Source organism: Eurypyga helias, unplaced genomic scaffold (genome assembly GCF_000690775.1).
Source record: "Eurypyga helias isolate BGI_N326 unplaced genomic scaffold, ASM69077v1 scaffold7586, whole genome shotgun sequence".
NCBI lineage: Eukaryota > Metazoa > Chordata > Aves > Eurypygiformes > Eurypygidae > Eurypyga > Eurypyga helias.
Genome location: NW_010257186.1, coordinates 19,120 through 34,010, shown reverse-complemented (window position 1 = coordinate 34,010; position 14,891 = coordinate 19,120). Strand labels below are relative to the sequence as shown.

The 14,891-nt window shown below is 49.7% G+C and overlaps 1 protein-coding gene across 1 annotated transcript in view; it reads right to left on the bottom strand.

The window, feature by feature from the left end:
- Nucleotides 1-4,855: 4,855 nt before the first annotated feature.
- LOC104511343 (cytochrome P450 2W1) overlaps nt 4,856-14,891 on the bottom strand; it is a 10,282-nt gene continuing 246 nt past the window's right edge. The window contains 9 exon segments of the mRNA XM_010153915.1: nt 4,856-5,046; nt 6,927-7,068; nt 7,639-7,811; nt 8,214-8,355; nt 9,347-9,520; nt 10,324-10,481; nt 10,569-10,718; nt 12,384-12,546; nt 14,862-14,891. The exon segment at nt 14,862-14,891 is cut by the window's right edge and continues 16 nt beyond it. Coding sequence (XP_010152217.1) covers nt 4,856-5,046; nt 6,927-7,068; nt 7,639-7,811; nt 8,214-8,355; nt 9,347-9,520; nt 10,324-10,481; nt 10,569-10,718; nt 12,384-12,546; nt 14,862-14,891 — 1,323 coding nt within the window.

Here is a 14,891-nt window from a genome sequence, read left to right as displayed (position 1 = left end):
ACCTGTGCACCTCCATCCAAGTGCTGTGTGCTGCCATTCGGGACCAAAGGGTCTGAGGGCTTGTTCTCCGTCTGCTCCCAGGGGCTGCAAACCTTCTGCCCTTGGGCAGCCCAACCAACAGTCAGCACGAGCTGGGATTTGCAGGTGCTTTACCACTGAGGGAAACTCACTCGATGCCTTTCCTTTGCCCTGCAGAAAAGGTGCACGCAGAGACTGAGCGAGTTCCAGGCCCTGGCTCCTTGCCTACCTTTGAGGACTGGAAAAACATGCCATTTACCAACGCGGTGATCCATGAGGTGCAGAGATTTGTCACCCTCCTGCCCCATGAGGGCCCTCAGCATGGTTCCTTGTGAGTCTTTGGCCCTTTCTGGGTGCCTGATTGGTGCCTGCTGTGATGTGGGACGTAACAGCTCTGCCCAGACCAGTGAAGACACTCCCCCTGCCCCCGCCCCCATTTTTACAAAGGTAGCTCAGATACATAAGCAACTTCTTTCCGAGCACCGTGTGTGAACAAGCCAGCATGCAACCTTGCAAAGGTGCTTCTAAAATGCTCTTTCCTTAAGCAGCACAGAAGCTGGGCAGATGTGGGCAAAGTGACAGAAAACCTGTCCATCTCCCCTTTCTTTACTTCTCCCTGCTTTCTGGGAGATTGGTCAGGACCCTCCCTTTTCTTAACATTCCTGTCTCTTCTCCTCCTCTGAAATGACCCCAGATGGAGCCCCATCACATCCCCTCAACAGTAAAGGCCGTAGGACTCTCTTACAGCAGCTGGCTTCTTCCTTGCTCTGAAATGTTGAGTGGAGGCCAGAAGGATCCCATGGGGCTGCAGAAGGAGGTGGGCTGAGGTCCCACCAAGTGTTTGAGGCAGTTTGTCCCTGGGAGGGATCCTCATCTGCTGTGGGATGGGGAGGAGGAGACGTCTGTGCCCTGCGTACCACGCGATCCTTCCAGGTTAACAGTAAATGTGTCTTTGCCCCCAGCCTTGTGCGGGTGAATGCGGATGGGCTGGGGGTGCCTAAAGCCTTTGCCCCCCTTGTGCAGCCCGAACTGGGGCTGCCCAGGCGCGTTACCCCGGTGAGGGCCGCAGGGCTGGGCTGTCTGTGATTCGGAGGGATCGTGATGCCATCTCGTGGCAGAAAGAAAATAGAAATTATATTCAGCACATTGGTTATTGCTCTGGCCAGCGCCCAGAGGGGTGCAGATACAAGGCAGCTCTCACCTGTCCAGTTGCTGCAGTCCTTACAACTGGCCATTGTCCCTCTGAGAGCAGGACCCCCTGGTCACAGAATCACAGACTGGTTTGGGTTGGAAGGGACCTTAAAGCCCACCCAGTCCCACCCCCTGCCATGGGCAGGGACACCTTCCACTAGACCAGGTTGCTCCCAGCCTCATCCAGCCTGGCCTTGGACACTTCCAGGGATGGGGCATCCACAGCTTCTCTGGGCAACCTGTCCCAGTGCCTCCCCAACCTCTCCAGGAAGAATTTCTTCCTGATGTCCCATCTCAATCTCCCTCTTTCCGTTTAAGCACATTACCCCTTATCCTGTCTCCAACTGCCCCTTTATAAAGCCCCCCCAACTCCCTGGTAGCCCCCCCAGGCACTGGAAGGTGCTATAAGGTCTCCTTCGAGGCTTCCTTTCTCCAGGCTGCACACCCCACCTCTCCCAGCCTGTTTCCATAGGAAGACCGGTCGCAGCATCTTGCAGCACTAGGGATGGCAGGCTGGGCTCGGGGATGTGCTGGCCAGCCAGCTGCATGTGGCATGGACCGCAAGCAGAGCGTGAGTGAGATCTGTGCAGATCTTGCTTTAAAAGCCGCCTGTCCTGCCCCGAGAAGCTTGCTGTCAATTCAGGCCACTGTGCTGCAAGGCACAAACATGTTTTGCAGCTAGAGGGGAGACCCTCAGGGCCACTGAGGAATGTGGAAATGGTATTTCCACCCCTGAGAGACGATGTTTTCTGCTAGATAAATACACAGCTGAGTCACAGTGTTCTGCCATCGTTTGGCTGCACATATACAGGGGAGGCACCCACTTTCTTTGCAGGGGTACATTCGGCTTTTCAAGTCAGTGTGCGGGGGTGTGATCACTTCCCCCATCTGCTAAGCACAGGCACTTTTCAATGGAATCAGAGAAACCTGTTTTCCTCGGATGTTTGCACCTGGTAGCTGATGGCTGCGGTGGAGGAGCGGGAATTGCGCAGCCTGCTGAATCTGCACGAGGCGGCACTGCCACGGGCCCTGCTCTGCTGCCGAGCGTGCCGGTGCCGACCGTGGTGTCCGGAGGGAGCGGGCTCTGAAGGCTGCTACGCTGTGCGGGAGAGGATCCATCTCTCTCCTTCGAAGCCAAGAGCTGAGAGCCCGTGGCAAGGGGTCGGGTCTGAGGTTCCACCGGTGAATTCGTGCAGCCCAGTCGTGTCCCCCAGAGCGCTGGATTGTTGCTATAGCTGTCTTTTAAGTTCATGTTTTGGAGGGGGCTAGAGAAACAGAAACAGTCCAGGCCTCTCTGAAACCAAAGACAAAAGTCTTTTTTTATTTTAGCAAGGCCAAGAGTTCCTTCATTGAACTGATGTGTCTTGCTCCTCAGTTGCTTCACCTGTCCCTCTATTTACCTGAAGAAGACCCCATCCTGCTGCCACCGCTCCTAGAGTGACATTGCCAGCAGGTGATGCTTTGGGAGGGCGAGAGGTGAGAGGCTCAGGGTTCAAGGCACTAAGCAGAGGGACAGCATCAGTGGCGCTGTGGTGGAAACCTTTCACTGAGCCCCTGCAAGCAAGAGCTGAAGACATAAAAGTGAAAAACCAAGGCTATGCCCCGGACTGACTAGTAGCCCATAGCTGAACACAAAGGGAAAGCTCTTTGCCCTGGAGAAACCATGCTGCAGGTGTGGAGGGTCTCCTGTTGGGCTGGTTTTCACTAGGAGGAGGGTATACAGAACCTCTCACTTGTGAGATGTAAGTAAATACAATATCAATCCCTCAATATCAGAAGGATATTGACCACTTGGAGCGAGTCCAGAGGAGGCCACGAGGATGATCAGAGGGCTGGAGCACCTCTCCTATGACGAAAGGCTGCAAGAACTGGGATTGTTCAGCCTGGAGAAGAGGAGGCTCCGAGGAGACCTCATTGCAGCTTTCCAGTATCTGAAGGGCCTACAAGGGTGCTGGGAGAGGACTTTTTACAAGAGCCTGTAGTGATAGGACAAGGGGGAATGGGTATAAATTGAAATCAGGGAGGTTTAGATTAGATATCAGGAAGAAGTTCTTCACAGAGAGGGTGGTGAGGCACTGGAACAGGTTGCCGAGAGATGTTGTGGATGCCCCATCCCTGGGAGTGTCCAAGGCCAGGCTGGATGTGGCTCTGAGCAACCTGGTCTAGTGGAAGGTGTCCCTGCCCATGGCAGGGGGGTTGGGACTAGATGATCTTTAAGGTCCCTTCCAACCCAAACCATTCTATGATTCTATAAAATTACGATATTTGTTGTCACTCTGGGCTCAGGATCAGCCTTCATGACATTTGCGTTTCTGTATAATGCAAAGTAGGGTGGCAGGCTTATGAAATATAATGAAGACATGGGATTAAATCTTTATTGGGTTCCCATGAAGAGGGAAATAAACAATATGATAAAGCATATGATAAGAAAATGCATATGGAGAAGTGGCAATTCACAGGCAGATAAATGGTTGAAAACTTGCCTGAGCTATATATCAACTGGCATAAGATTGAGGAATGTGATGGCAGGTAAGAGTGCTACAGACAGAGACAACAGCCAAAGGTACAGAGGAAAGGGAAACAACCAAAGCCGGGTCTCATCTGATCCCTGAACCCAGTTCTCCTTGCATGTGTGTGCGCAGTGCAAGGACAGTGGAATTACACACCATCTGCAAGGGAATTGGGTGGCTGGTCCCGATGGCCAGCCCAGCCCCGATACCAGACTGACTGCTGGTGTTGGCTCTTAACGTTAACCGGGAGGTCTGAAGAGAGGAGCGGTGTTTGCTCCTGTTTAACAAGGTCAGGAAAGACAGATGCACAAAACTAGAAATAGGGCTAGTTTATTTTTCTGAATCATTAGCCTTTTATGATTGATCGCTGGTACGAATCTCGTGGCTTTGTGATTTAGACTGCGAACTTAGAAATGTAGGTCTTGTTTCGTTCAGACTGTGAAGCCGTGTTGAACTTGGTGGTAGCAGCACTTGCTTATCTGAACAGGTTCGCAGACTCTGGGGCATCTTTCAGGACGGATAGTGTTCCAAGGCAGAAATAGCTTCTTCCTCAAATCAGATGAATCAGTCTGGCTTTTTCACTCTCAGTGTTTGACCTGATTTCCTAGCCGGGTAGGATTTTGCTAGAAGCTATGGATAACTGGGGAGCTTGGAAAAGTTCAGGATGTAGCTATGGATGATTCAAGTGTGTGACCCACAGTGTATTTCTGTGGTTTCCAGCAAACACTGGTGCGTCTTTCCTCAGGATTTCATGCAGATTTCTGTGATGTTATGAACATCACTGGGAGCCTGATCCAGCCCACTCATGGGCTGCATCCCATTCCCCAGACCACCTCCCTGGTCCCTGCATCAGCTCCAGGCACAGTCTGTCTTGAGAAACATGTGTTTGTCAGCACCATCACGGTTTCTAATGGGTCATGTGCACCTCCTCACAGCACAGGAGCGCAGGGGGGGTTGCAACCCAATGGGGCAGGTGTAACGGTGGAGAGTGGTGGAGTGGGAGTGGTTGGAGACAGTGGGAAGGGGATGTGAAAGAGGGCGAGGGGGCAGGATGGGGGGATGGCGAGTCCTAGCATAGCGAAGTTGGGTCTAAGCAGCTTCCCCACTTGTTGGGTTGCTCTTCGGCAAGGCTGTGGCTATTCGCGCAGGACAGCACAGATTGCCTGAGGCTGAGGCCTTAATGTGAAAGTCGTCTGGGGGACGGTAAGGTCCAAGTCAGCCTCTGAAACTCCTGGCTGGGGTTGAAAAGTAAAGGTATGAAGCAACCCTACGAAGAAGACAAACAGCTCCATCTTGGCGAGGCTCTCTCCAATGCAGTTCCTTCGCCCTGCAGATGAAAGCAGTGTGTTTACTTGATGGAAAGACCAAACTAGGGTGTTTGCCATGAACATGTTAGCGTCTGAGATGTTGTAATGGAAGGAGGAGTGGAACCTTGAAATGCACCAGAGCATTTTGGAGTAGAGGAACCTGTGTTGCTAAAGGTCCCAGTCACACTGGCACAGTGTGCCTGCCTGGTCTCTTTATCACACAGGTACCTGTAGCAGCAAGTCACGACCACGTTACAGGGTTGTTATGCGTTTATGGTGTACCCTCTCTTCTCTGTAGCTCTTCCAACCCTCTCAGCATCTTTAACCCTTTCTCTTTGAAAAGCAGCCTGATAGAAAAATGCCACCTCCTACCTACGTGGAATGGTTTGAAACTTACTTTTCTTGTGGAATTTATCCTAACGTCCCACTTTTAGAGAAGACTGTTTCTTCTTTCCTACCCCCTCTATGTGCTAGATTCCCAGCCCTTGCATGATGGTCCCTGTAAGGTTGGAGGACTTGGTGGACAGTGAGGACTGGCTTCTTAATGTCCAAAGTGACTGCTGAGGGTCTCTGGTTGGAGCACGTTCTGGAATCTCTTCAAGCCATCCTTTCAGAGGAACAGCTGGGAAGTGTAAGGTTATGCGGGAGGATTTGTAGGATTCTGAAGGAAATCTCCCTTTCTAGTACTAATAGGCTCCTGCAGTGCTGGGATTTGTTAAACTCACGGCAAGACTATTCCATCCAGCTGTGCCCTCTCATAAAGCACACCGCTGCAGCCGTGGAGGGCATGGGCTGGGGGCAGGCATTTCTACAAATGAGCAACCTTTGGAAGCATTTATGGCTGTCAGGAAGGCAGCGTGGAAGTGATATTTCTTCTTTTAGGATGGCTCAGGGGAGAGTTTCTGATATCTAACAACTGTTCCTATCAGGTCAGTTTAAGTCCCGAGGGAGTGGGTTTATGAGCCTCAAGGAGAGAATGTTAATTGTCTTTTGCAGGTGAAATTGAGATTTAAAAAAAAAAAAGAAGTTTCTGACTTGACCAAAATGACAGTTGGCAGTAGTGTCAGGATGCTAAGTGTCCCATCACCTCCTCTAACCACGGGGCTGTGCTTCTTCCTCTAAAAGAACAGGTCTTGCTGGGAATCCTTGGCAGCTCTCAAAAATGCCACTGGAAGGATCACAGTCCAGAGTGATTTCTGGGAACAATCCAGGGCCCTGGATCTAAGATTTCACAGTGAAAGTAATATGGTTTGGTGTACTCTGTCCCATATTGGGTCTCTGCTGGCTGTAATACCCAGCCAAGGTGCAGTACTTAATGGGACTCTCTTCCTTGGCTCTGGTGTGTAGTGGATAAGGCCTTGTCCATCAGACTCACTCACACATGGGACTTGCCTTAAGACAGGACTTGGGGGTCCCTGGATTGTACCCTCACTTCCAGGAGGGCTCATGAAACCCTGTGTATAGCTGTGCTGGCAGCACCACCAGTCCTGTCTGACCATCTCTCTGTCTGGTTATTGGTCTAGTGGAAGGTGTCCCTGCCCATGGCAGGGGGGTTGGAACTGGATGGTCTTTAAGGTCCCTTCTAACCCAAACCACTCTGTGATTCTAAGATCCATCTACTCCTGGCAGCTGTGAGACATTTATCCACCTTTTGGATGCAGCATATCAATTTGTCTTCTCTCCTGTTGGACCTTTGGGACCCAACACCTCCAGGGTGGGAGAGGTGTGCTTTGAGAGCAGCCGTTTGCCCGGATGCAGAGTAATGGACTCAATCTGGTTGCCTGGTTGCTCACTGACCAAGTTAATGGCAGTCCTTAGCAGAGAAGACACCATTAGTGTATATTGGAATGAAATAGTCCTGACATAGCCTCTGCTCAGTGCTGGTCAGCCCTTTAGTTACCTGTGGAGAAGGGCAGGAAAGCCTCTCTCTTTACAAAATTCCCTTCAGCATCAAGGAAGTGGTTGGGGTTGAACTGATGTGGTGTCTCCCATTGCGTCTTATCCAGCAGCACTGAGGTGAGCGAAGGAATGACAATTATACCCTGGAAGAAAAGCATGGGAAGACACAAAAGATAGCAGAAGTGCTCTGTTTTGGTTCATTTTTGGACGCAGACTTTGGTGTCCCAGGGGATTTGCTTCAGCTGGTGTAGGTGGAGACCCTGAGGGTTTTATTCCATCAGCCAGCAGAGAGAGAAGTCCGTGAGATTTTCCCAGCAGTGTCATGGATTGAGGCTGAATCCCACGGGGTGCTGTGACAACCTCAAGCAGAGGGTCAGATACTGTAGAATTCCCTGGCCGATACTGGATGAGGATGTCATCAGGGAGGTAAACCATGGTCACTGGTGAAGTGAGGAACTCCTGAGCATGAGAGGGACTGAACTGAGTCCTACAATACCCGTCTCTCCGGACTCAACACAGTTGAACAGACTCAGCCCTGAAACGATGGTCCTATGATACCAGTCTCATAAACTCAACATGGAAACTCTTCTGGGGATGATTTTGGACACCTACTTTGGGCTCCTGTCCTGTAGTTCCCTCTAAAGAAGCTGGTCTCTAGTGGCAGTGACAAAAACGAGGAGGGGGGTGTGTTACAGGATGGAGCAGGTACCTACCTTGGGAAGGAAGTAACCCCTGAAGTGGGTGTCAACAGCTGTGCAGCGGGGAACGTGGGGCAGGAGGGTGATAAACCTCTGCACTTCATGTAGCACTGCGTTTGTAATCCGATCCTCATATGTAGCCCAGCATCCAGCTTTCATGGTTCTCCCAATCTCCTCCTGCACCTTTTCTGGAAAGGAAAACAACAACAAAAAGAAGGGATGTGCCTCAGCAAGGAAGGCAACTCTGTCCTCAGATTCAGTTTTGGGAAAAACATGTTTTTCCAGGGTCTGGAGGGAGAGGATTCTTAAAACACCACCCTGCGTTTCCCAGCTCTATTTTTAGTTCAGGCATGTGGATGGGTTGTTTCCCCAGAATCATACTTTGCTCTCCACTCATCCTCTCTCCTAGCGAGGCAAAAGGACTATGTTGTTGTGACTTTGATCAGCATGGAATTAGATCAGAAGTTCATACCAACACAGAGATGGGATTCAGCTCTTAAGGCAAAAGAGCTTCTGTGGATCTGAGTCCAGGCCTCTCCCCTCCCCGTATCAGCCGTGCCACGGATGGAGTGCAGGTTAAAGGAGCTCACTCTGAATCTCTGGGTATTTCATCATCAGCAGGATGGCCCACTGGAGCGTTGTGGCTATGGTCTCTGTTCCCGCCATGACCAGGTCGAGTATGGATGCTATTAAGTTGTCGTCATGGAAGAGGCTGTCTTTCTTGTTTTTCTCCTTGAAAAACACATGTGGTAAGAAAGGTCTTAAAACCATCAGTCTTAGTATTCAGCAAGCTTGAGAAATACTGCATAACCTATGATGGTGTTGGCTATGATTCTGTGTTTGTGAACTGGGTGACAAAATAGACCAGATCTTGAATGCACAGTGTGCACCAAAGGTGGGAGCACCAAAGATGGAAGGATTGGAGTGGAGTTTTGGTTTGTATCCATCTCCACCCAGAATCAGGCTGAAGCCCAGGGCCAGATGCAGTTAAGGACTCAGCCTCACAGGTTTGGAAAGAGCCCGGTCTCTCCCCTGTACAGGAGATTGAGCTAATCCTAGCTCCAAGACACTCCTCCTGCCCAAGCGCAGTTTTGAATCCCCAGCAATGACTTTTCAGCCCACTTCTGCTGGGCTGTAGGACTGTACTGACCCTTCCTCCCCACAGCTGGGCAGCATACTTAGTGCCTAAGGTTGGTCAAGCTCCAGTTGGAAAGAGGAAAAAACTCAGAGCTCATCTCTTCAGTGTTGAATGAAATCAACTGATGTGTGAAACTGCTGAGTCTCTGCTAAAGTAAGATGCAGGGCAGGGCCTGGACTTGCACTGATGAGTTATCATTCAAGTACTTTAAGTGTATCATTCATCTTGGAGCCACCATATCAATGATTAATTGATTTGTTGTCATAAAAAGAAAGGCAGAGTCAGCTTTCACGTGAATTTGTGCATTTTCCACTAGGAACAAGGAGTTGATCTCACATAATTAGTGCTGCTGTTTCAGGAGTGAACTGTAACTGTGGCTTTCATATCTTAATTTTGATAGAAAAATCCCAGCAGTGACTATAACAACTGTAAGGGTCTGGCATCTGATTTCAATACCACTAGAACAACAGCAAGGATTTCAATAGGTTTACATGGCATGACTGAGGTTAAGACCCAGCAACTGTTTTAGCTAGAAAATCCAAAGGAGACACTGCAAACAGCCAGCAGAGCTAAGCACTCAAATACCTCCTGTTGCTTGAATATCAGTGCATCGATGTAGCTCCTCACGCTGTTCTCATTGATGTCCTCCCTGCTTGCCCTCATGTACTGCCTTAAAATGACACGTACATCTTCTATTTTCCCAAGCATGATCTTGTGGGTTTTGAAAAGAAATCCAAGGAACGGGTAGAAGTTGAAATACTAATGAGGAATTAAAGAAGAGAAGCATTAAGTCTGCAGAAGTATCATCAGCATGCTGAAAAAGCTTCTTCCTAAGGCATGATGTATCAGTTGAGTTTCACCTTTGTAGCAGTTGTATTTTAGCATCCCAGGGACTTCCCAGGCAGATTTTCATAAGGGAGTGCTTTGCAACCTCTGAGCCTTTACTGAGAACTAACTGATTTTAAGCATTTATGCTGTTCTGTGGGAACAGATCCTCTACCACTAACAGCCTGGTCAGTCTCTCAACAGAGTTGGGCTTCCAGCGTGCCAGGCCACTAGCCAGTTTAGACCAGTATGAGACTAGTTGGGTTTTTTCCAGCATCAGTTATGAAGGACTGGGTGTGATAGTTTGAGGGTAAGCAAAGCGTTCCTGGTGCTCTCCAAGGAAGCATTTTTGATGCAGTCTGTGAAACCTCGCTCACCTAGACATCAACACTGAATGTGACTTTTTGGAAAATGAAGCAAAGACAAATAAAGTCTAGGTGGTACGATTATGCTGAAAAAGCCAAAAAAGATCTGTGGAGCTAAAATAACCATAGTTCAGTTCTCTTTTTAGCTCCACACAGATGTGCAGGATGGTTCAAAAGGAGAGTAACAAAGGGCAAGGTGGCATCACATTTGTGGTGACCAAGGTGGTACGAGGAGAACTGTCACATTTGAGGTGCAATGGCAGGTTCTGAATATTTCAAAGCTGCTGAACTACATCCTATGTTTTGTGTGACTCTCCAATCTAATGTGCCAGTGTAAAAAAAAAAGGTTAATCTGTGGGACAGGTGACTTACATTTAAATATGGAGATCCCAGAAGAATCGTAACTTCATCTATGAGTCTTAAGAGAGTGAGAAATGTCGGGTCCTTGTAGTCAAACCTGTCCCCAAACAGCATGACGAAGGTGACGTTGATGGGAGCACAGTTGAAAGACGTCAGGCTAAAAGGTTCCCCTGCAACGGGAGGGGGATGTCAGTGAGACGTTGCAGCAGCAGTGAGGGCTGTGAGGCTGTGCAGCACCGTGATGGTCTCCAGCTCACCTTTGAAGGATTTGATCATCTCGATGAGGAAGTGAAGCTCCTCAAAAATTCTCCCTTCTATCATTTTTTTCCCCATGCCAAGGTTGCGCATGCTGGATACGGTGAATCTCCGCATGGTTCTCCACAGCTCCCCGATAGAGAAGAACAAACCTGGGGAGGCCGTGAGACAGCGCCGCTGGGCTCGTGCACGGAGGAGCCCCACCGCACGAAACAAAATGGGACTGGATGAGGAGGGGTCTCCACAAGTGTTTCTGCTGCCCCGTTTCCCATGGATTTAGGGACTAAGGGTCTCCCATTTCTGTGTGCCCCATCCCTGTAGCTCCATTCTCCCAGCCCCACTGAGCTGGTAGTTTGGGAACAACAAGCTCCCACCCCTCCCAGTTTGCCCCAGCCCTCTCCTGAGTGCACGATAAGCAGGTATGGCTCTCAGACCAGGACAGCTTGTGGAGGTTTCTGAGCTCATGCCTTGGTGATCACTACACCACCAAGCAGAGATGGGTATTTCATCCTGCCAGAGTGCTGGGAATAATAGGAGAAAAAATGGTGTCAATAATCCAAAGACTGTCTCAGATTGTGTCAATTGAAAAGCTGGATTCCAGCACTTCACATCTTCATCTTGCCTGCAAGGTTTTTAAATACGGTTGCCTTTTCTAGGATAACCACTATTTTAAAGCAATGTAGTTTTAATTTGGAAAGTGAAACTTCTTACTATAAAAATATCAAAGCAAATTTCTAAAATTAATTTTCAACTTTTATTTAATTCATGCAATTTCATCTGAATCATTCCTTTTCTGTAAGCAGCTTTAGAGTAAACAAATTAACATTTTTCTGAAGAAAAAATGTTTCATGTGAAAATCTGACGCCATTGTTACTTAACAGCCCCTGTGAATTTACAGCTTTGGATCACCTCTGGGCGGCTCAGACTTCGGCTGAGAAGGTAAGTGTGAGAGGGCTTATAGTGCAATACTGACAGTCTCACACAGGGATGTTTTACATGTAAATTGGCTCTAAAAAATGTTTTTTTGCCATTGATTCCTTTTCCTTATGTAGCGATAAATTGATATTATATAGCAATAAATAGATAAATCTATCAATATTATGGCTGGGTAATTTAATTTCTAATTGTAATCCCATCTTTAGCCTGTGACCAGCACATAGATCTGCCTTTTGGTTGCTCAAAGCTAAACCCTCAGCTGAAGCAGAGGGTGGAAAACTAATGCAAAAAGTCCACTGAAATATTCAGGGATAGAGAATTGCCTTGGAAAAAATAAAGGGTTTTTTTGTGGGGGTGAATTTTGAGCTTCAGCCTATTGCTTCTGCCTGAACCTGTTTCACGTTGGTCCACCCAAGAGCCTTTGTGGGGAGGAAAGGTGCGGAGGACAGATGATGTCCAAAATTATGGCACCTGGCAGTAGGAGAAAGGGAAAAATCCTACAGCTCTGAACAGCCAAACCAGTTAGTCCAAAGTCCCCTGGAACCGTGAGGGAGGTTTGTAAAGGTGGTGGCGGCACTGAGCCGCTCTCATTGACATCTTACTGAAATTAACCCCAGAATCACCACGGCGCCTTTAAAAATCCCACTCCTCACCCTCACACGTTTAGGATACGGATTGGCCACAAGTGCATTTGCAAGAATGATGAAAAGCCAGGAGGCATTATATGCAAGTGGGGAAAGCCAAATGTTTTCTGTTGGCTTGGCCTCAGGAGGGTCCAAGGAGGATGTTTAAAAGCCGGGCTCTGGGGGTGCACAGTCAGGCTGGCACTAAGCGACGTTGTTGTGGTCCCTCCCGCCCATCCCCGGTCCTTGCTCTAGTACCGTTTCCGTTCTGAATTTGGTCAAATATTGGGATGGATGGTCTGTCTACAAACTCCTCTGTGTAGTTCACAAGCGCCTCCCGCACAACTTCGTACCCGGTCAGGACCACGACTTTCTGGAACCCAAAGTGGAGGGTGAAGATGGGGCCGTATTTTTCTGCAAGCTGAAAGAGAGGCGAGCTGTGACGGTCAGGAAGGGAGGGAGCATGCACGGGGCAAGCGCCCGTTGCTTTCTGAAAGGACGTATCGTGTCCTGGCATCCTCCTGGGAATGGCTGTGGAGCCGTGACCTGCAGAACGGTGCCTGTGAGCCGGTACTCATCACGGTCAATCACAAAGCATTTTATACAGATGCCTGGCTGGCGTCTGTATGAATTTCGGGCTTCTTTCCCTGAAAGAACCCCCACCCCCATCAGCGCATTACTAATAGGGTTTTGCTCTTAAGGATAAAGTAAATGAAAAACAAAAAACCCACCTTAAGTTAGAGACCAGACCTCAAATGGCAACACAAGTTGGCAAACCAGAGAAAGATGAAAACAGAGAAGAGATTTCAGTGCAAATAATGATGCTGTCTCACAGGAAAGCTTTGGTATGATGCTCCTTGTACCAAAATACTCCTGCATCCCTGCGACGAGACCAGAGGAGCCGTTTGCCCCATGCCAGGGGTTTAGTTTGCCCTGGATGACCACAGATTGTGAATCCATGCCCCTCTGCTCAGACCTGGCGTGGGTACCTACAGCTCAGCTGGGCACAGCAGGCGCAGGATGCTGCCTGAACTGCCGGCTGTCCCCGTGCTCGTACGGTGATGCTCGTTCCGCACTGAGAAGGCTCTGGACATACTTTTTTTACAACACAGAGAGGCTCTTTCACTGCCATACGCCCCAGAACAAGTTTTCTACAGCTTCCCACCAAAGTGGTGTCTTGCGGGAGGTTTTCAAAGGCAACGCAGTACCTCAAGGGGCTGAAAATCCCTCCAGGAGCAGCAGGTCCCACTGGCATGTCCTATGTGCCCTGCTGTGCTGGGGGTGGATCCCCACTCCCCTTTGCCAAGGAAGGGGGGCTGCGGCAGAGTGAGGCAGGCTGGTGGGGGAATCCACGCTCCGGAAGGACCGTCATCTGCCCGTGCATCTCCTTGGTGCTGCGCTGGGGACTACTCCTGCCTACCTCTGCCCCATCACTGCTGCTCCATCTTGCTCCCTGGCAGCCTGGGGACAGGCGAGGAGAGTTTGGGATGGGCTGGAGCAGGGTGATGGGAAGCCACAGTCCAGATGTGCTGCCTGAGCAGACACACGGTGCGTGTGTGCAGCCTCAGCCCGCGCTGGCTCCACCGGCAGCTTTCGCAGGGGAGAGCCGAGCACCCCATCAGGGTGCCCAGCCAACGGGTGCTGGTGCCTGCCGCTCAGTGCAGTCCCCAGTTTTGGCTCTCCGTGGGGTGAGATGGAGGGATAACCCCTCTGGAGTAATCCCAAACTGAAGGCAAACACAGACAATACCAGTACAGCCGAGCAGGTGATGAAAGCATGCGGAGGTAATTCCAAACCGCCGTTGAGAGACTGCAGCACCGTCTGCCCAGCCCCGGTGGGTAAACTGACCCCAGCCCTGACATCGCCTGTAATAACACCAGGTGCTGGGAGCCTCACCCCACGGCAGTGCTCACCCACCGCTCGGCTGCTCCCGGAGAGCCGCCGGTGTTTGCTGAGCACCGGAGTCACGGGAGCCGTGCCGACACCTCGGCATGAACTGCCGATGTCTGTTTGCTCACTCTCTCCCCGACCCTGGCTCGGGTCGAGCCCCGAGGGTGCTGTCTGCTGAAGCAAGGGGGGAGCACTCAGCAGCCGGACGTTAACACCTGGGGCTGTGCCCACCTCGCCTTGCACCGGAGGACAGTTTACCACCATAACTGGGGTAAGTTGTCTTAATTACAGCTTAATAGAAGATCTTACAGGCTATTCATTCCAATTCCTCAGCGCAGCTTTCCCACCCCTCCCTTGTACTGCTGTCTAGATTATAATGCGTATCCAATTCATTAAGAGGAAAGTGGATTTTGCAATGGAACATCTGGATTTGGCCCTCTCCAAAGCAGTTTTGGGGTCACTGTAACCCCTTGCCAGTTCTCCAGGGTGGAGGGGAGCAATTTCATTTCATGTTAGTTATGTCCTAATGCTTTCAAAGATTTCTGGGTGCCCAAGCTGTCAAACTAGTATTTCAAATCCCACAAGCATTATACACTTCATGTACATCATCACAATTACATGAAGAAATCCCGTATTAGCCAGAGGTCTTTTTTAAATGGTTGATAGCTCATAAAAGACACTGCATCGACACAGACGTTGGTTAGAAGGAGCCCAGAAAAATATTATAAAGCAATTTTCACACCTTTACGATATAGGCTGAATTAAAAAAGACACAAGGTTCTCACTGGTATATCCCAGGCAGCTTTAAAATCTGTGAGGGTCTGGGTTTGGGGGTTTTTGTCCTACCTTCATTATTGATTTATCTTGCCTTCTAAG